The sequence below is a fragment of the Gobio gobio genome (genome assembly GCF_949357685.1).
Source record: "Gobio gobio genome assembly, chromosome: 20".
NCBI lineage: Eukaryota > Metazoa > Chordata > Actinopteri > Cypriniformes > Gobionidae > Gobio > Gobio gobio.
Window position 1 is genome coordinate 7,006,301 of NC_137113.1, and position 23,071 is coordinate 7,029,371.

Genomic DNA, 23,071 nt, shown 5'->3' on the forward strand with positions numbered 1-23,071 from the left:
TTAGCGGATAATGAAATGGCTCGCTGGTGACTGACATCTATCACTTTTCAACCAGATTACATAAACACAGCATATTTGTTTTCGACTTGGTTTACATTATTTAAATCCTGACATTTCAGCGTTTCTTTAGACATACGTCTCATGTTTGTGAGACAAGTATTCACTAAGCTAGAGGTCATTTTCTGAAGACTATCTGAATGAACGTCTTTGACAGAGAGGCTGCAGATTGCGCATCATGTTTGTTTTCTTTATTTTGCAAAAAGCAAAACGTTTTGTTTTGATTGTGACTGTACACACAAAAAATAGAAATTTAACAGATTATAATGATGTATAAAACTTGCCTGAATAATAAAAAACGACGTTATTTGAGTCTCTTTGGCACTGATAAGAAAAAAAGAGAGCCGATTGCGCCGGCGCGACCTCCGACTCGAGAGGGTTAATGCAGAGACTCCTCTCGTGTTTGCAGTTTAAATATAATGATGCATTTAAAAGTTAATGTCCAAACGTATCATCAAAAAAATGTTCTCAATGCTGCTGCAGGTGAAATATAATGTGGATAACACTGAATAAATATCGTTTAGTCAGGTTAGATACTGATAATTGCTCACTCAAACCCCTTTATCTAACCCTCTCTACTTAACCGTTGGACTCGCATAACCGGCATGTTTGTAGTTTTTTAACACTTTTTATCTGCGTTTGTAGTTCTAATCGAATCCTCGTCCATCTCGCAATGGGTTGTGGGCAATATCAGCCGTTAGAGTGCGCATCGATCTGCACTTCAGATTCTGACCGGAAATAGTAAACCATCCGGGAATCTTTGGAATACTCTTTTCAACATACTACGATTTGGGACATACTAATTCTTTTTTCGAGTACTATTTAGTACGGATAGTATGCGAATTGGGACGCAGCGTTAGTCTACTTACTTCCTTTTCGTCGTATCAATGTGTGCTCGGCTGGAACGTTTTGTGCTCGAGCGCCACCAAGTCGTGTTTTACTGTAACTTCAGCAGCTCCAGGCACGTGAACTAAAGCGCCGATCTCATTGATCAGACAGTTTTTAACATGCCGCGTCAAAACAAAAAAAACAAACCAAACCCAAGGCGTTTTTTTATTTATTTTTATGACACTTTTACGACTGCCGTTTTGTGTGTCGGTGTGGACACTCACATTGGTGCCCTTTGTTTCGTCACGAGGCGTTAAACGTCAGCGTTAAACGTCAGCGTTAAACGCGTACGAAAATCGCCCCGGTATGAACAGGCATTTTAGAATAATTTCTGAAGGATCACGTGACACTGAAGACTGGAGTAATGATCCTGAAAATTCAGCTTTGATCACAGGAATACATCACATTTTAAAGTATATTAAAATAGAAAACCATTATTTTAAATTGAAATAATATTTCACAATATTACATTTTTAATTCTGTATTTTTTTATCAAATAAATGCAGGCTTGAAGAGCATAAGAGACTTCTTTCTAAAACATTAAAAATAAAGTTTCCAAACTTTTTACCTGCACACACACACACTAAATATTTTGATTTTTCATTGTTAATTATCGACTCTCATCCGTAATTTGTTCATTTTCATGAGTGTGTGTTCATGTTATAATCACCGTTTTCCTGCACTGTAATGCGTCTCTGTCATTTTCATTAGAATAATGCTCTCTCTCTTCCTCCATCCCCTGCACTTTTTTTTATTTCTTTCTGAGTTATGTACACCTTATGTGAGCGGTGGCATCTTTAACATGCCGAATCTCATCTCGGACTGAAGACAGATTTATGACCGTTATAGACTTTCGATGTCCTGTATCTGTTGCGACTTGTTCTGTCCTGAACGTATGCGGTTAGTGTGAGTGTTTATTTATTCCTCTCAAGGGCACATTCTTCCTCCCCTCGCAGTGATTGTAACCAAAGGCCATGCAGCAGATGTGCCAAACACTGCGCTAGAAACACAAACACTCGCGCCCGGAGAAAATGTTTTCACACCGAATTTGTTACTGCAGTGTGTGTGCGATTTCGTGTTTGCATTGTGCTTATAAAAAGATCCCTGATAACACTTTTTAGAAACCTGTATTATGAATTTGATGCAATTATGCAATATAATACATATTGCTTAGTCACTTCAGTTCTCAGGGAAAATGCATATTATTATAAAGGTTGTGTGCATTGGTGGTTTCTTCCCCCTCTTTTTTGCTTTGTATCAGGGGTGTCAATGCTTCACATATATTTTTTTCTAAATTTGATAATTTTTTTTAACCCCTTACCAGACACTCCCCATTTTGGCAAGTGGGGCATTTCGACATACCCAAAATAAAAAGTCATTTTGAATAGACACATAACCAACATATATTTAGAAAGTCAACACTTGAGAGTTTACAGCTGAAGACTCAGACTGTTAATATGGAGATATATAGGCTCAAACATAAAAACAAAAATAACAAATATTAAGAATATATTTTTAAATGTATACAAATATTATGTCAATATAGTATAACAACTTATAACCACAGCTAAAGTGAAGCTACAAGTGTGGTGATGCTTCATTTTAAATCTGAAGATATCTAAAAAATTATGAATTTTATGAAGCATTTTTTAAGACCATGTCAGGGGAGTTTTGTCAGGGGAGTTTTTACAGAGGGCTGTATTAGCTTCCTGTCGCAATCTAATGGGGATTTCATTCATATGGTGATGTTAAAACATGTTATATTTAGCATTTTATGTGGAGCTCATCGCTACACCTGCTTGGCATTTATAATGTAAACATCCATTATTGATATAAAAATAGCCAAAATCACATGAAAATAACACAAAAACCTTATGCCATAGTTATCGTGTGTTTTATTAGCTTCATATTTGACCCAAATCAGGAAGAGGAGAGACAGCTGGCTCTGTACACAATTTAGCCATTCAGATCGGATAATTCAGTGGGAAATTGATAGAAATGGTATTCTGTATGACAAAATATTTTGCAAACATGTGATAAATCAATATTTCTCCAAATACAAAACAACAAATATTATGTCAATATAGTATAACAACTTATAACCACAGCTAAAGTGAAGCTACAAGTGTGGTGATGCTTCATTTTAAATCTGAAGATATCTCAAAAATTATGAATTTTATGAAGCATTTTTTAAGACCATGTCAGGGGAGTTTTGTCAGGGGAGTTTTTACAGAGGGCTGATAAAGATGTTAATGTCAGCTCAATTCACGCTCTATTGTTCTCAAACAACGAACATTTTACACCATTGTCGATATGAGACTTAATCCTCATTCTTTTATCGTTATTCTTTTGTTTGTATTCAGCCATTAGCCTTTTGTCTTGCATGAAGGCTGGCCCATTAAAACCATATACAGTAAACCACATATTATCCAAAGTCTTTCTAGAAAACAAACAAAATAAAAAGCATACACTCTAAAAAATGCTGGGTTGTTTTAACCCAATTTTGGGTCAAATATGGACAAACCCAACCGTTGGGTTAAAAAATGAATTAAAAAATGTAACCCAACGGCTGGGTTTGTCCATATTTGATCCAAATTTTGGTTGAAACAACCCAGCCTTTTTTAGAGTGTGTTCTTAAGACCTTATATAAATTATTGTAACAAAATAGATATAGCTCTCCTGGCACAACAGGTGCATTAAAGCTACAGTTAGCATTAAGCTACATAACACAATTTAAAAGATTAAAATTACACTTTCACTCAAAATGTCACTTTAGAGCACCATTGAGTGTTTGTATTAGCTTCCTGTCGCAATCTAATGGGGATTTCATTCATATGGTGATGTTAAAACATGTTATATTTAGCATTTTATGTGGAGTTCATCGCTACACCTGCTTGGCATTTATAATGTAAACATCCATTATTGATATAAAAATAGCCAAAATCACATGAAAATAACACAAAAACCTTATGCCATAGTTATCGTGTGTTTTATTAGCTTCATATTTGACCCAAATCAGGAAGAGGAGAGACAGCTGGCTCTGTACACAATTTAGCCATTCAGATCGGATAATTCAGTGGGAAATTGATAGAAATGGTATTCTGTATGACAAAATATTTTGCAAACATGTGATAAATCAATATTTCTCCAAATATGCGCACTTTCTAGGAGCCCTAGCAAACGCTGTTCTTTGCAGACACAACTGAACCACTGCAGACGAGAGAGAATTAAATCCATTCAAAATATCTTCCATTACAGATAGATTATTTTGCACTCCTGACATAAGTTGAGAAATTAATGTTACTGCAACCCAGTTTTATCATTAACAGTGTTCAAATATCGAAGCTGGAGTCTTTAATCTGTCTAATGGTACTGAGTTTGTCCAGAAAAAGTAAGTGTTTGATGTTTTAACGAGAGTGAATGTTGAACAACAGTATTCTGGGGCGGTCTGCATCTTTGACACTAAAGGCTAAACTCAGACCCCCCTCAAAACTGAATTCAGACCATCTCCGGCAGTGAAAAAATGAAAACCAGTTGCTTTTGGCTGGGATTGTGATTTGCTTGCATCATGCAGTCAGTTCAATATTTATTTATTTATTTACCTAGTTCAATTTTTTTTTAACTACCATTGTATCTTTGTCCATTTAGTATTTTCTCATTTTAAATGAGAATTATTTATCTAATAATCTATCCACCCACATTGACAGAGAGCAAGTCACAACTTGATGGAGCCAAAATTTTCTTTTTTTGATGGCCAGTGACAGTGTGATGGAAAGAATAAATAAACAAATACATTATACACACACCGATCAGGCATAACATTATGACCACTGACAGGTGAAGTGAATAACACTGATTATCTCTTCATCAAGGCACCTGTTAGTGGTTGGGATATATTAGGCAGCAAGTGAACATTTTGTCCTCAAAGTTGATGCGTTAGCAGCAGGAAAAATGGGCAAGCAAAAGGATTGTGATGGCTAGACGACTGGGTCAGATCATCTCTAAAATTGCATCAAAAGTGGTCCAAGGAAGGAACAGTGGTGAACCGGCGACAGGGTCATGGGCGGACACATCTCATTGATGCACGTGGGGAGCGAAGGCTGGCCCGTGTGGTCCGATCAAACGTATATAATATATATAAATTATTGTTATTTTTTTTAATATAACCTTGATTTATTGTGACTGTTATAGTTATTCATATTCTGTTATAATTAAAGGATTAAAGGATGCTGCATTTAGTGAAGCAGAATGAATGGATGTGGTTTGAGTGTCTGAATAGTGGGCACATATAGGCCTGTATAGCTGGATCTGAGCTGTAATTCTCCTCCTGCCGTGATGTCCTTGGTCGATTGTCATTGAGCATCAACTGAATGACAGCAGACATTAAAGTGGACAGCATGTGGTTTAGATTGAAAGTCCATGAAGCTGACAGCATATTGGTTTCCACACTTCCTCTCTTTCAGTAAAACACAGACAACACCATACTGTGATGGTCAATTTCACCTTGTAATCTGTGTGTGTGTGTGTGTTCAGTTTCTGCAGGACACTTTGGACGCCCTCTTCAACATTATGATGGAGAATTCGGACAGTGAAACATTTGATACCCTTGTTTTTGATGCTCTGGTAAGATTGTCATGATCTATGCTTCAATTAAATATTCACGATTGAAAAATAAAATATGGATATTTCAATCCTTAAATCTTACAACCTGGGGGTGAGCATATATATATATATATTTATATTTTCATTATTTAAAAAAAAAAAAATGACAATAGTGTTATCAGCACTTAATTAGATCTGATAATTTTTTAAATTATATTTAATGTTTTTTAAAACATAAATAAATAAATTTATTAAAGAAAAAATAAATAAATATGTTTAAATATATATATTTTTTTATATTTATATTTTTATTTATATATTTAAATATATATTTTATATATATAAAATAAAAAATAATATAATAATATATATATATATTCTTTTGATCCAAAACGCTTATTTTTGAAATAATAACAGTATTAATTTTGGTTAATACTGAGATATATTTGCATGATATTAACAACACGAGTCATGAAAAGTTATATTAATATTTCATAAATTACAATAACGTTATCAGTCCTTCTTCTAAACATTATTTTATTTAATATTTAATTTATATCAAGGCTAATAGTTTTTTTTTTTCTGAAAGGTCTTCATAATTGGACTGATCGCAGACAGGAAGTTCCATCATTTCAATCCGGTTCTGGAGACCTACATCCGCAAGCACTTCAGCGCCACCCTTGCTTACACGTGAGTGAGAAATGAAGGAATGCTTTCATGCCGCCGTCTCTGTGTTAATATGTGTTTTTTTTTTTTATTTATAACACTGTGTGTATATTTTTCAGAAAGCTGACTAAAGTCCTGAAGAACTATGTGGATAATGCTGAGAAGCTGGCGGAGCAGCTGCTGAAAGCTCTGAAGGCGGTGGATTACATCTTCAAATTCATCGTGAGGTCCCGGGTTCTCTTCAACCAGTACGTTCTTCCCTCACATTCATATCTCATGTTTTGTTTTGTTCATCCTACATCTGAGGCTTAAGCGTATCACACCCAAAGTGTAATTTGTATTCTGAACTGGGGAATCTAAATGGTAAATGGTAAATGGACTGCATTTATATAGCGCTTTTAACAGACCTACGGCCATCCAAAGCGCTTTACATTTTTGCCTCACATTCACCCATTCACACACTCATTCATACACCGACGGCGTATCAAGTCGCCGTCGGCGTATCAATCTAGGTTAGGTTGGTTATCTTTGGCAGTAAATATTAGAAGCATCATTTACATTGGTGGCCATTAAGGAATATAATGCAAATTGTGATTTTTATATTGATGCCAGATTTGCGGTGCAACATGTTTAATGTAATGCTTTCATATATTAGAGCTGGATTATGAATCAAAATAAAACCAAAATCTCGATATCAAATTGAAGAGGCAGACATTTATATAGTCATTTTTACAGTTGTAACATACTACTACTACTACTACTACCACCACCACCACCACTACTACTACTACTACTACTGCTACTACCACCACCACTACTGCTACTTCTACTACTACTACCACCACCACTGCTACCACCACCACCACCACTGCTACCACCACCACCACCACTACCGCTACCACCACTGCTGCTACTAGCACCACCACTAGCACCACCACCACCACCACTACTACTACTACTACCACCACCACTGCTACCACCACCACCACCACTACCGCTACCACCACTGCTGCTACTAGCACCACCACTAGCACCACCACCACCACCACTACTACTACTACTACCACCACCACTGCTACCACCACCACCACCACTGCTACCACCACCACCACCACCACCACCACCACTACTACTACCACCACTACTGCTACTAGCACCACCACCACCACCACTACTACTACTACCACCACTACTGCTACTAGCACCACCACTACCACCACCACCACCACCACCACTACTACTACTACCACCACTACTGCTACTAGCACCACCACCACTACTACTACCACTGGCAACACTTTAGAATAATGGTCCGTCATTCATAGGTAACTATGCATGAAGTAATACAGGACTAGTGAGTAGTACTACATTAAATCTTCAGCTACTACTATTAACTAATATAGAAACAAGCTTAACTAATCAGTAAGTAATATCAACTTCAGGACTAAGATAGATCCTTATTAGGTAATCAATAATTACTGAATGGGATTCAGGATACTACCACTACCACCACCACTACTACTACTACTGATTATTATTATTAATAAAAATGATAATAATTAATAACTTTGGTGGTTGAGATTAACCCTTTCCATAATGTTAAACTCTATATAAATGTAATGTTGTTAAATATTTATTTCTTTACACAATAACCCCCCCCCCCCCCACACACACACACACACACACAAATGGTGTAGCCCTACTACATATATTGTGCAGTAGTAGACAAGTGGCAAAAATAATAAATGCCGTGTCCAACATATACTCAAACTTTGTTATATTTCCTCCTTCGTAAAATGGGTTTCCCAGCCAATAAGCTGTAGTTAAGGCTAAGAAATGTGACAGTTTGATCTGAAATGCCACACCTTTATCAAACTGAAGTGCCCTTGTTTCCTGACGGATGGGAGGATGTGTTTGAGGCAGGCAGGAAGTGGAATGGGCAGCGGCGCTGATTTAGGGAGACGGAGGACATGTTGAGTAATGACTCGGCCTAAATTAAGTTCAGCGCTGGTGATTAGCTTGTTGTCAGCGGGTGAAGTATATGATGGTGTCTCTCAGGCCCTCGGTCTCTTAACTACCTGAACGTTCAGAGCTCCTGACACCACAGACCTGTGAAAGACACTAATGAGGAGAGCCTGATCTGATTTACTTTGCTTCTCGCTCACAGGCTGAACCTGCTCCTGGAGTTCACCAATTCGTGCTGAACCCGACCGCAGATCCGCTAGACAGGGCTTCAGACAATCAATATGATGAGAAATATGACAAAAAATAAATAATTACGATTCGTTTGAGTAGCTATTGGTGTCAGACCAGAAAACTTTCTCAAAACTGTCTCAAAAGTTTCATCAAATATTCATCAATTTTCAATGTTTGGTCAGGATGATTCTTATCACAGATTATTATAATTTTTTTTGAAAGCACAAGTTGATTGAAATCAATATTAAAAATACAGATTGATTTATTTTTGATGTTTGGATGTTGGATGATTTTAAATCAATAGCATATGATTTTTTATTTTTTGCATTGTCCTTTTCATAACAATTAAGCACATTCCTGTCAACAGCATCTCATTACTGTAACTAATATGATTTATTTGAATAAAATATGCATAAACTACAAGTCATACTACCATACTTACAATACTACTTCAGTTTTTGTTCTTTTATAACAAGATTTTTTTCTTTGTTTTTTTATTTTATGTGTGTGTATATATGTACATGTTTGAATATGTATGAATATGCGTGTGTGCGTGCGTGTGCGTGTGTGCGTGTGTGTGTATGCGTGTGTGCGCGTGTGTGTGTGCGTGCGTGCGTGCGTGTATGCGTGCCTGTATGTACATACTGTATGTATGCATGCATGCATGCGTGTATGTATGAATGTGTGTGATTCTCATTTAATACAAAATATAACTTTATTATTATTAAAAAACATAATTGAGTGTCATTTAAGTGTTTGTATACAAATCAGTTAATTTTTACGTTCAGTATTATAGTAGGCTACAACTGACTCCCATAGTTTGCAGCATTAGTTAAGAGATTTGTTTTCCTTGAGAAAATTTGCCACGTATTGTACCTGATATATATCCAAAATAATCGATATTGAATCGAATCGAAATCAAATTGCAATCTTGTGAATCAAGATATAATCGAATTGTGAAATTTGTGTCAATACCCAGCCCTTGTGTGTGTGTGAAAGATATGAAAGAACCGCATTATTTTTATGTATATAATGTATTAAAATAATGCAGTTCTTTCATATGTCCCCTGTATTGTTGTTATTTATGGGTATAAAGCACTTCAAAATAATGAATGGTCAACTGGAGCATGAAGAATATTTCAATGTTTTTGACGGACCATTAGTTAAGTGTGTGTGTGTTTTGATGGAGGGCCGGTCTAATGTAAATGCTCTGGATGAGGGTGAGAATGTCTGACTTCAGAGCACAGAGAGTCAGGTAGGGCTAATCACATCAGCAAAGGCCGCATTTAATGAATGCATGAACGCTGAAATTCTCCTGGTGTTTGTCTGGATGTTTGGAGCGATGCCGAGAAGGCCCGTCAGCTCTCTGCCCTTCAGACTAGATTACAGAGCAATTCGTCAGTCTGATCAGCCTGTAATCGGGAGCTAGTTTAGAGGTGCCAGTGAACAGGTGTGTGTGTGTGGAGTGTGATACATTGTTTTTGATGTGGATTTATATGACTCCGGCTAGTTTGATGTCATGGATTTGCATAGCAAACACATGTAGACCGGTCTGTTGCCTCTCTGATGATTTAGATGAAATGATTCTCGCTGCCCGAGCCCCCGATCATCTGCTGTTTGTGTGTTTTCCTTCAGGCTCTACGAGAACAAAGGCGAGAGTGATTTCATGGAGTCCCTGAGGAATCTCTTTGCTTCGTTTAACGCCATGATGAACAGCAGTGCTGAGGGGACCGGCGGGGTGAAGGTGAGACGCTTTAGGAACCTGTTTCTGACGAGCTGAACATCTAAACGCATAAATGAAAATTCAGTTATTTACATCTCTGTCGTTCCTTGTTTTACTTTTCATGCACATATAACACAAAATATGTTTCTGAGAATGTTCACGCTGCTCCTTTACATACAACGAAAGCCTACAAATGACATAGCATTAGACCACACGACTACCAAATGTGCTCTGCATTTCCAGTATGGGTCAATATATATATATATATGGGTCAATGACATGACGTATTTTTTGTGTCCGAATTCATTATTTTCCAAACAAAAAAAAAGTAAAAATACATGTCACATATCAAATTGATCTACAATATTTCCTTTATAAGATACTCTTTTAATTTTTCTGAAATTCAATTGACTTTTTGAGTTGTGGTGTTTCAAAGACCTAAAATTGTTAGTTGGTTAGTTGAAAAGTGTCCGTTTATATGAATTGGACTAAAAGGGCAAAACATAGGAAAGGGAATTTACCATGTGATATGCATTTTACAATAATTCATATGTATATTGTATATGTGTATTATTTTAAATGAATATATGGTCGTACCACCTGACATTTTCTGGGTGGTAAAATCAGAAATCTTGTTTAATAATGAATTAATGCTGTCTTAAGCTGTAAAACCAATATGAATCAACACCATACATTTTTTGGACATAAAAATACATTTTAAAACTCTTTTGCTTAAAATAATTATTTTTTTATCTTAAAAAAAAGTATTATTTTTTTTATTTGTAATTGAACCATATATATACTTATTATGACTGTCACTAACATTGATTATTTTGGTAAACGAGTAATCGGTCGATTATTTTGGCGATTAATCGAGTACTCATATATTTTCTTGTGATAATAAAATAGACCTAAGCAAACAAATGCCTTTAAAATGACTTAAAATACATATATAATAACAATGAGGCAATAATAATTGTTTGAAATAAAGTATCAAAATCAAGTAATCATATTAAAGTTTTATAGAAAAACACAGTTAAAATGCATATATAGACAATATGTATTATAACAAATGCCTGCAGAGAGCGCAATTTACAATTTACAGCAGATCAAATCCTGGTTTAATTTTGGCCAAACGATATTTAATTCAAATGTTAACTTAATCTTTAATATTTGGCAACTTCTTTAAAATATAAATGCTACAGCCACTGTTGAATAAGAATATGAGGACATCAAAACATGCAAACTCAGAGCGAGCGTTTAGACTTTTATTTTGAAATCGCAATGAACAGTTCGCATATTTAGAAACATGATGTATTCTCCTGTGTTGGCATAGGTTTATAAATTATTCACCTTACAAATCTTATGAAATGGCGCACATTGAGTTCCCAGAGGAATGTTACAAGCAACCCAAACTCACAGCATATGCTGAGGTAGAGTTTGAGACGCTCCACGCATGCAAATGATAACAGTTCATGTGGAGCAGCACCTGTGAACGGAGCCGCTCTGAGACACACATGTAACCAACACACATGTAAATAATTAAAGCACTCAATGGCGTTATCTGTGCTGTAGTGTGTTTTTTAAATGGTTTTTATACATTGTGCAGCCGTAGAAAATAATGTGGTTCATGGATTCTCATCCGTGGAATGCACCACTTCTGGTATTTTGCCGGTTACTCGACATACACTCAGATTTTTTTTTTAATCGAGTTCTTGAATTTAATTGCGGAATTGTGACAGCCCTAATAATATACACACACACACACACACACACACACACAAACACACTCATGTTGGGTTTTCATGTTTAATGGGGACTTTCCATAGGCGTAATGGTTTTTATACCGTACATACAGTATATTCTATCCCCCTACACTGCCCCTGCCCCTAAACCTACCCATCACAGGAGACATTCTGCATTTTTACATTTTCAAAAAACATCACTTAGTCTGATTTATAAGATGTTTTCCTCATGGGGACCTAAAAATGTCCCCACAAGGATGAGGATTTCGGATATTGCCACCCCCCCCCCACCCCCCTCACACACACACACACACACACACACACACACACACACACACACACACACACACACACACACACACACACACACACACACACACACACACACACACACACACACACACACACACACACACACACACACACACACACACACACACACTCTCTTCCAGTCTTATGATAGCTTATGTGAGGAAAAATCTGAAATTTAGATCACTACTCTCTATCCCTTGTAGCTTTCAAAATTCATTTGCTCATTCATTTATTCAAAATTGATGCATCACTGTCAGTTAAGAGGCATGACATTTGCCATAAATTGTGCTAAGCATGACATAGTTTTGCATAGCTAGACTTATCGAAATAAACTGCCCACTTAGACACAAAGAGAAACTGATACTTAAGAGAAATCCAACTATAGTTTTATGTTTTTATGTTCCATTTAGTGACAGAAGATAGGGCTGTGCAATTAATCGAATTTCGATTTCGATTTTGCCTCCCAACGATCACCAAAATAGTACAATCGAGAAAAAACGATTATTTTGCCATGTTCAGTTTTGCTAGAACACTCTTATTTTGTCTTGCGTTCTGAATGAAACGCGCACGCGCTCATCCGCCCCTCCCGAAGCCACAAATCTCTCTCAGATCGTGAGTCTCGTGTGCATATCATCCGCTGGAATTTAAAAACTCGGCGCGAGTAAAGATGGCAGAAGGAGGGCAGTTACAGCAGCGTTTGGTGAGCAAAAAAGGCAAAACCAACTCCGTTGTCTGGGAACAGTTTGGCTTCGAGGAATCAGACGACGAGCAGAAACATGCTACGTGCAAGATTTGCTACATGGTAGTGGCTGCAACGCAAGGCAACACCACGAATTTGTTTAACCACTTGAAAATTAAACAGAGTGACCTATGACAATCTAATAAAGAAACAAAAACTGACGAGAGCAGGGATGCCGTGTAAACGTCCTTTTTTCCCCTAATATTTTTCAAATAATTCTCACTTTGTAAACTTTGTTCAATGCATGCGAGTGCTGCCGTATGTTTGAATATGACCAGTCGTTTTCACCGTCATCACCCGGGTTTAGTGCCAGAAGACGCGAATGAGAAGCCGCGCGCGCTGTCAGAAAATGTATCTCTGTGCGCTCATCCGAGAGCGCGCACATGTCTCTCAGCGCGCAAATATTGAGTTCTCATTCAAGTCTTGCTCTTGAACGGACAAACTCACACAAAACGTATGTCAACATGTCCAACTTGATGAGTATCCTAGCAGACATAGTCTGTATATGCCTTAAGTGAACTTTATATAGTCGATAAAGACGACGCATATCCGATCATTAGGTCTTAAAGAGGCAGTAGCCTTTACTGCTGTCTGTTTAATGTCAAACAACAAAAGGCAAGGACATCATTCACTGCACTTGATTGAATAGCTTTTGTTAGTTTAATAGGATTAATCTTTAATTCATGCACTCAAATATGCAATGTTATTTTACATTTGATACATTTCTGTACCTAAAAACTAATGTTAGACGTACCTGAAAAGCATATCTAGCCGAACCAAATTGTTTATCTTATTTATTTGTGGTTATCATTTTTACGTGAATACTTTTATACTTTGATTTGAATATATGTTATATTATTTATTTTAATAGTTCAAAAAGTACAACAAATGTTACAATTTCAATTGAATTTTTGAAAGGTGTATTTTTAATAAATACAACACATTCCCAAAGTCATGTGAAATAATCGTGTTACATAATCGTGATTTCAATATTGACCAAAATAATCGTGATTATGATTTTTTCCATAATCGAGCAGCCCTAACAGAAGATGTGACAGTAATAAATACTGAATTTCACAGACATAAGTAAATAGACAAGACAAAGTATTAGAATATAATATGGGTGTAACGGTACACGTATTCATACCAAACCGCTTCGGTACAGGGCTTTCGGTACAGTGCACGTGTGTACCGAATGCAATCTTTAACAGTCAACAGTCGGCTTGTTTTAAACGCGGAACACACTTCAGTCCGAGTTCCCAGACAAACATATTAAGTATTCAGTCCATTTTATCATGAAATTCAAACGATAAATGCCGCTTTGACGCTCTTTATTGTGGCGTGACTGATCACAGTATAGGCGCATCAGTTCAAGCGGCAGCGGCGCGCGAGTGAACGGGATCATCTCTTCCTAAAGAATAAACATGAATGAACATCTGATGGTATGTTGAGGATACATTACAATTTACTGAAACATATGTTGTGTAATCGCTCAATCAGTGTTTCAATGGCGGAAAGACGTCAATAATAAATAAAATCATGGTTGCATGAAAATGACAGCCACTGTGTATAAATGATTATATTTCAACAACGAATTGGAGAAAAAACATAATTTTATAATTAGATTTAGAAGTTAATGCAGAAACTGCCTTATGTGAAGTTTACATGTTTGTGTCTGTTATTTGAGTGATGATTATTATATCTAAAAATAAATAGCAGCTGAATTACGGCTAATAGTTTGGGCTCTGTCCTTTAATATTAATGTGCAAGTAAGTGCTCCCTATATAGTTTACAGCATTATCTTTAAGAAACTTTTAGTTATAATTTAATTAATTTAAGGACAGACACAATTTTTTCAGTAATCCATTGTTTAATAAAAATAAATAAAGCAATTTTGTAAAACTGGTGTACCGAAGCGTGACTTAAAAACCGAGGTACGTACCAAACCGTCAGTTTTGTGTACCGTTACACCCCTAGAATATACAGTTGTGCTCGTTAGTATTTACTTTAATGTTAATATCTAGTCTATCGACAACATGTTTTAACTCAATATTTATCATAGATTTGATGGCACTAACCTGGATAACTTCCTAAACATTACCCGTTGCATATATTCATACGACATAATTGAGTATTTGAGATTTGAGTGTTGTAGGGAACAACATTCTTCGTAAATAACTACATTTTGGTCTGTTCCTCACAAAATATGAATTCATATGGATTTAGATCACTTCTTACTACATTACATATAAAAAAAGTATTATTTTTCTTATTTGTCTTTGAACCATATATATACTTATAATGGCTGTCACTAACATTGATTATTTTGGTAAACGAGTAATCGGTCGATTATTTTGGCGATTAATCGAGTACTCATAAATTTTCTTGTGATAATAAAATAGACCTAAGCAAACAAAAGCCTTTAAAATGACTTAAAATACATATATAATAACAATGAGGCAATAATAATTGTTTGAAATAAAGTATCAAAATCAAGTTATCATATTATAGTTTTATAGAAAAACACAGTTAAAATGCATATATAGACAATATGTATTATACATTTTGGTCTGTTCCTCACAAAATATGAATTCATATGGCTTTAGATCACTTCTTACTACATTACCGTTCAAAAGTTTGGGGAATGTCATTATTTTGGAAAGAAATCAATACTTTTAATTACGTTATAAATGTCTTCCACTTTTGATCAATTTAATGTTATAAAATATTTTTCTTTCAAATAAATGCTGTTGCTTTTACTTTCTATTCCTCAAAGAATCCTGAAATGTATGGCGGTTCATGAGCAAAATGTTTATCCGAAGGCTTTATGTCTGAGGACGTCCTCCCAGGGTGCTGGTCTGTTTCTTCTGGAGGACATAAATATTGCTATTTCTGTCTTTCATCTGTTGAAGTGTGTGTTTGTGTGTGTCTCTCTCGTCACCTGACCTCCTCCTCTGTCCACTGTGGCTCTGGGTTCGCCCTTTTTAGCTTCTCCTCAAGGTACTCTATCTCTCCTCCTCTCCTTCCATCTGTTTCTCCGCTCCTCCTCCTCCATTTGTGTGAATTTTATTTGTCCTTGACCTTTCCTGTCGCTTCTTTTTTGCATTAACACACCTCTGGTCTAACAACACACACACACACACACACACACACACACACACACACACACACACACACACACACACACACACACACACACACACACACACACACACACACACGCTCAGCGTCCGTCACATTAGATCAGGCCCTCTGGACGGGTCGTGAGTGAGCCTGGAGCGATGTAGGTGTGCCGGTGGCCGAGATCTTAGTGGTTTTGTCAGAAAGTAAAACATTTATGTTTGTAAGACGCACTTGTGAAGCGACCAGGGAAGGAATGTGCTTTTCTCTCTGCTGGCCTTAAAATGTGAAATGGCTCAACAACTTGAAGTACATTGTGTTCACTTGCGCTCACATTTATTATCAAAAAGCCTGACAGTTTGAGCTTGTGTAAGTCTGTTTTTACTGCACATGTTGGGTTTGTTTTTCACCACTTTGCCGTGTTGTTTTAAAGGGAAATTATGGTGAAGTGTGTCATTTGTTGACCTCTAATGTATGCATGTATGTATGTAGATCAGGCTTAACATTATGATATTGTGTTGGTTCCCCTTTTGCTGCCAAAACAGCCCTGACCTGTCGAGGCTTGGACTCCACTAGACCCCTCAAAGTGTGCTGTGGGATCTGGCACCAAGATATTAGCAGCAGATACTTTAAGTCCTGTAAGTTGCGAGGTGGGGCCTCCATGGATCAGACTTCTTTGTTCAGCGCATCCCACAGATGCTCGATTGGATTGAGATTTGGGGAATTTGGAGGCCAAGTCAACACCTCAAACTCGTTTTGCTCCTCAAACCATTCCTGAACCATTTTTGCTTTGTGGCGGCGCATTATCTGCTGAAAGAGCCACAGCCACCAGGGAATACCGTTTCCATGAAAGGGTGTACAGGGTCTGCAGCAATGCTTAGGTAGGTGGTACGTGTCAAAGTAACATCCACATAGATGGCAGGACCCAAGTTTTCCCTGCAGAACATTGCCCAGAGCATCACACTGCCTCTGCCGGCTTGCCTTCTTCCCATAGTGCATCCTGGTGCCATGTGATCTAAATGAAAATGTGATTCATCAGATCAGGCCACATTCTTCCATTGCTCCGTGGTCCAGTTCTGATGCTCAACATGCCCACTGTTGGCGCATTTGGCGGTGGACAGGGGTCAGCATGGGCACCTTGAGATGCTCTGTGTAATCTGACACCTTTCTATCAGAACCAGCATTAACTACTTGAGCAATTTGAGCTCCAGTAGCTCGTCTGTTTGATCGGACCACACGGGCCAGCCTTCGCTCCCCACGTGCATCAATGAGCCTTGTCCGCCCATGACCCTGTGGCGGGTTCACCACTGTTCCTTCCTTGGAGCACTATTGATAGACACTGACCACTGCAGACCGGGAACACCCCACAAGAGCTGCAGTTTTGGAGATGCTCTGACCCAGTCGTCTAGCCATCACAATTTGACCCTTGTCAAACTTGCTCAAATCCTTGCGCTTGCCCATTTTTACTGCTTCAGACACATCAACTTTGAGGACAAAATGTTCACTTGTTGCCTAATATATCCCACCCACTAACAGGTGCCGTGATTAAGAGATAATCAGTGTTATTCACTTAACCCCATAATGTTATGCCTGATCGGTGTATATGGTGTGAGTTTGGGGTGGGGCTTTTCTGGCTCAACCTATCTTATTTTTATGTTTCTGTATTTATGTATAAAATGACATGTGTTTTTATATGTATTAGTGCAGGGGTGTCCAAAGTCTGTCCTGGAGGGCCACTGTCCTGCGGAGTTTAGCTCCAACTTGCCTCAACACACCTGCCTGGAAGTTTCTAGTATGCCTAATAAGACCTTGATTAGCGGGTTGGGGCTAATTGTGTTTAATTGTGGTTGGAGCTAAACTCTGCAGGACAGTGGCCCTCCAGGAGCAGGATTGGACGCCCCTGTTTTAGTGCGAAACAAACCTTGAAACAAAACAATAAGCAAAAGTTTGTGTGTATTCATATATCTCTGAATCTCTCTCTAAACACATATTATATTAACAAAAACTTTAATGTTAGATGTGATTAATCGGTTTGACCAGCGCTATTATGCATAGGTCTTATGTCAAATCCAGTTTGTGTTTTTCTTGATCTATTTTCTCAATTTTGATCATCTATTGTTTCTTTGTAAGATGTTTTAATATTACGTGTAAAATGATTTAGAAAGTTATTTTATTTTTTTACTTTTGCCGTTTTTTTTTCTTTATCCATCTTATCATTTCTTATCCATAACATAACATAAATATAATTGTCAGTTATAGTCCAGAAGTTTTATTTCCTTGCATTGCATGTTCAGTCTTGTGAAAGTCTCTGTGACTGATTGAGACTCTCCAGCTTTTTATGTGTCCGGCGCCTGCCAGACTATCTGTGAATTCATTGCTGTGAAACTCTTGATCTGACTGGTGTGTTACAGTTTCAAAAACACAAATGTGAGTTTTTCAGATATTCACCTTTTTTTAGTAAACACTTGAACTCCAAGACTTTTTCCATCATTTGTCAGTGAACTCTCAGGTGAAATCTGAAGCTGCTGGGAAGAGAACATTTATCAAATCCGTCACTGCCTTGTGACTCAAATGTTCTTTCAGACCCTTTCTTTTTTTCTTTTAAATGGTTTCAAAGTATGTCAAACTTTGACACAACGATGATCAAACAGCAAGGAGCCACTTTATATCCCGATCTGTATACTCCCAGGACCGCATTTTCAAGTGTGACTGGAATCAAATCAGCTGAATATCAGCAGACCCACTTGAGAAAGAAGCTTCTAAGCGGTTTGTCTTTTCTTTTACAAGGTTCACATGTTGATTTTTGCCAAACAATTTTTCTTTGGACCTGGAACAAGATTCCTGTCATACCCTGTCCAAGAAAACCATACAAACCAGGATTTTTTTTTTAAGCTCAAACGCCTAACCCCAACCCTAAAATCTGATTGGTTATAAGAAAAATGTTGACGGATCTTTAAGGAACATGTCCTACTTTACTGAGGTTACAGAGATCAACATCCTTGTCAATACTGGAGCTACCAAAGCGATCTATATTACCCGGAGAAAGCAATCCCAAGACATTCCTATTCAACCCTATTCTGCTCCAATCTGCTTGTGTATGTGTTTTAGATGGACAGATGCGACTTCTCTGAGCCAGACATCAGACCGCAAAATCATGGACATTTGATTTTGAATGATTTGTTAGAGGAAAACAAATGTACTTATTTCTTATATTACAGACATTATATTTCACAATTTGTATTTATTATATTGTATTTCACATTCTGATAAACCGATTTTTTTATTTAATTATTGATTAAATTTTTTACAGACATTTGTATTTCACATTTTGGTCATTTTTATGTATTAATTGTAATTTTATTATTATTTTTACAGGAATTTTGTTTCACATTCTGTTTTTTTTACAGACCTTGTATTGCACATTCTATTTGGTCGTTTGTTTTATTTATATAAATTGTGTTTCACATTCTCAAAAACCTATTTTTTATTTTATTAAATTTTTACAGACAATGTATTTCACATTCTGATAATCATATATTTACTTTATTTATGCATTTATTTATTTTTTCAGACCTATTTCATGTTCCGAGAAACATTCAACTGTATTTCACATTCTAGTTGGTCAATTGTTTATTTATATTTATATAATTTATTTATTTATTCATTTTTGTTTTATTATTGTTTACAGGCATTGTATTGCACATTCTTGTTGGTCTATTTATATATTTTACTCTTTTTAAAGACTATTTTTTCACATTCTGTTTTTTTTACAGACCTTGTATTGCACATTTTATTTGGTCGTTTGTTTTATTTATATAAATTGTATTTCACATTCTAAAACTTTATTGAGTCATATGCATTTTTATTTATTTATTTTACAGATATTGTATTTCACATTGAAATCTAGATGAACGTTCTGGCGTTAGCGTTAGCTGATGTTAAAGGGTTAGTTCACCCAAAAATGAAAATTAGCCCATTATTTACTCACCCTCAAGTCATCCTAACCGTATATGACTTTCTTCTTTCAGACGAATGCAATCAGAGTTATATTACAAATGTCCTGGCTCTTCAAAGCTTTATAATGGCAGTGACTTGTTTCTTTTTTGAAGTCCATAAAAGTGCATCTATCCATCATATAACTGCTCCACACGGCTCTGGGGATTAATAAAGGCCTTCTGAGGCGATTCGTTTGTGTAAGAAAAATATCCATATTTAAAACTTTATAAAGTAAAATGTCTAACTTCCGGCGGACCGCCTTCCGTATTCAACTTATGGAAAAAGTGTAACGCCTCTCGCAGTTCAAAACGCTTACGCTACGTCTGACGACATTGCACACCAGTTACTCGCCAGACGTAGCGAAAGCGTTTTGAGCTGCGCGAGGCTTTACACTTTTTCCGGAAAAAAACAGAGCAACATTCACTGCCATTATAAAGCTGGGAAGAGCCAGGACATTTTTAATATAACTCTGATTGTATTGGTCTGAAAGAAAAATGTAACATACACCTAGGATGACTTGAGGGTGAGTAAATCGTGGGCTAATTTTCATTTTTGGGTGAACTAACCCTTTTAGAGAAGGAAATGCCTGTTCTTGGTTGACTGATCATCTGTGCCCTGCTTATTGATCGGGTGTTGGAGGATTTGTGTTTGGTAACCATCTTCTCTGCATGAGCTTGGTCTTCCATTGACAGCACACTCCTCAGGCCATTCATCACAGCTGGATTTGCTCGGAGCAGAAATGGATTGATGAAAATCACAGTGTGTCTCAATCGTTAAATGAGGGTCTTGACACCTTCATATTTAAACAAAATGAAGTCACAACACAGTTCACCAGAAATAAACACAATCCACTAAAATGATTTTTATTTTTATTCTTACTAACCATGATTTCCCCCTATTTAATGTGTTTAATGGAATGTTAAATCATTGCTTATACTAATAGATCACTATTTGTGTGAATTTCTAGGGTGCTGCACTGAAATACGTCCCAACTATCGTCAACGATCTGAAACTGGTCTTTGATCCAAAGGAGCTCAGGTGAGTTTATCATCATGCTTGAGGTGTCTTCAGATATTGTTTGTGTTTTTAGCGAATATCAATATATCTTTATTGGAGCTGCAGTTTTTAGCTTGTTTGAATGCTGCATGTTTGGCAATTGAATATATTCAGGCATGCACACAGGCTAAATTAAATAAAGAATGAGCTTGAGGAAGAGTGTGTGTTTGGAGGCAGAGTTCATGATGTTTTCAAAGAATGAACAACACATTGAAATAAAAGTTGAGAGCTCAATCACACCAAAGCCACTTCTGTACAATTCTCAAATAAATACATATTTATTTATTTATTTACTTACTTACTTACTTACTTAAAGTCCTTTTTTAAATAAATGCACACTTTTAATTGTTTTGATTTTTGATTTTATTTTTATATAATTTTTTTACTTTTATTTTTATTTTATTTGTATTATTATTTATTTATTTTGTGTTATTTATTTATTGCAAAGTCCTTTTTGAAATAACTTTTGATATAACTATTAAAAGTGTGCATTTATTTATTTAAAAAGGGACTTTGTAATAATAATAAATAATAAATAAATAAAACAAAATAAATGAAATAATACAAATAAAATAAAAATACATAAATTAAATATAAAAATAAAATAAAAAGTCAAAACGTTACATTTAATTAATTAATTTTTATTTTAGATTGTTAATTTTATGTATGTTTATTTATTTATTATAAAGTCTTTTTTAAATAAAAATGCATACTTTTAATAGTTATGACTTATTTTATTTTTATTTTAGATTATTTTGTTTTATTTTATTTATTTTTTCTTAATTGTGTTATTTTTTTTATACATTATATTTTAATTTGTTTATTTGTATTATTATTTATTAATATTGCTATTATTATTATTATTATTATTATTATTATTATTATTATTTTACTATTATTTACTACTATTTACTACTATTATTATCATTATTTTTTCTATTTATTTATTTTTTTAATTTTTAAACACACCAATTCACGTCTTTCCGAGTTTTAAACTCAAAAATCCGCTCCAAAAATAAAGGAATAAAACAATATTGTTGCTCATCCTGTCTCTCTTCTCATCCTGCCTCACTCTCCTCGTCTTATCTCTCTCTTTCCTCATGCTCTCTCGCACAAACACAAACGATTGTTATCCTCATCCTGTCTCTCTTTCCTCATGTCTCTCTCTTCATCCTGCTTCTCATGTCTCTCTCTCTCCTTAATTCCTCCAGTTCATCCTCATCCCGTCTCTCTCTCTCTCTCGCTCCCCTCATGCCTTTCATCTCATCCTGAGCCTCTCATCATGTGTCTGTCTCCATCTAAGTGACTTTTAGGGGCTGGTAATGAAATCAGTTCTGAGGAGTGGAGTTCTTAAGTCTGATCCGCAGGAGTTTGATGCTCCTCACACAAGTTTCTGTGCATCTGAACTCAGACTCTAGATCTGATCATCATTATCATCGTTCTGCCTGATGGAGGTTTGCTCGCGTGTCATTATCATCACAGCGCTGCTTTGGTGCTCAAGTATTTCTCACACACTTTAGATTCCACACACAATCAGCGCAAAGTGATCCCGTTGCCGTGGAGACGTGGCGGTCACTCGCCGATCCTGTCTGTTGGTCTGGATAATGCGTTTATCCCTGAGTGGCATTATAATGGAGTCTTGTGATGGCTAAATTTACCACACACACACACGCAGAGTGAGAGGTGACAGCATGAATCCTGCTGCTTCTCATTTGATGTTTAGCTGACCGTGGCCTTTCCAAGACGTGACATTTTCACAAGACGTGTTGTAGCAGTGGGAATCTCGTTAGATTCCGTGAGTAATTTGTGTTGTTTATTTAGTTGGAGATGTTCCCGTATAAATGGACGTTTCGGACGGAGCGAGCTGGTGAATGTCTGTGCGCATGCATAAAAAAGCAGTTCCATTTAGTCACAGCCAATGATTGGTTGACTAACGGTCATCTGATACGGCCGAGAGCAGGCATGTTGATG

General features: G+C 36.4%; 1 protein-coding gene across 1 annotated transcript in view; it reads left to right on the forward strand.

Annotated features, from left to right (window-relative positions):
* dock1 (dedicator of cytokinesis 1) overlaps positions 1-23,071 on the forward strand; it is a gene marked incomplete at its 3' end in the record, with an annotated part of 157,184 nt that overhangs the window by 114,421 nt on the left and 19,692 nt on the right. The window contains exons 19-23 of the mRNA XM_079845555.1: positions 5,479-5,568; positions 6,137-6,237; positions 6,333-6,461; positions 10,045-10,153; positions 21,012-21,082. Of these exons, the coding sequence (XP_079701681.1) occupies positions 5,479-5,568; positions 6,137-6,237; positions 6,333-6,461; positions 10,045-10,153; positions 21,012-21,082 (500 nt within the window). The remainder of the gene's footprint in view (positions 1-5,478; positions 5,569-6,136; positions 6,238-6,332; positions 6,462-10,044; positions 10,154-21,011; positions 21,083-23,071) is intronic.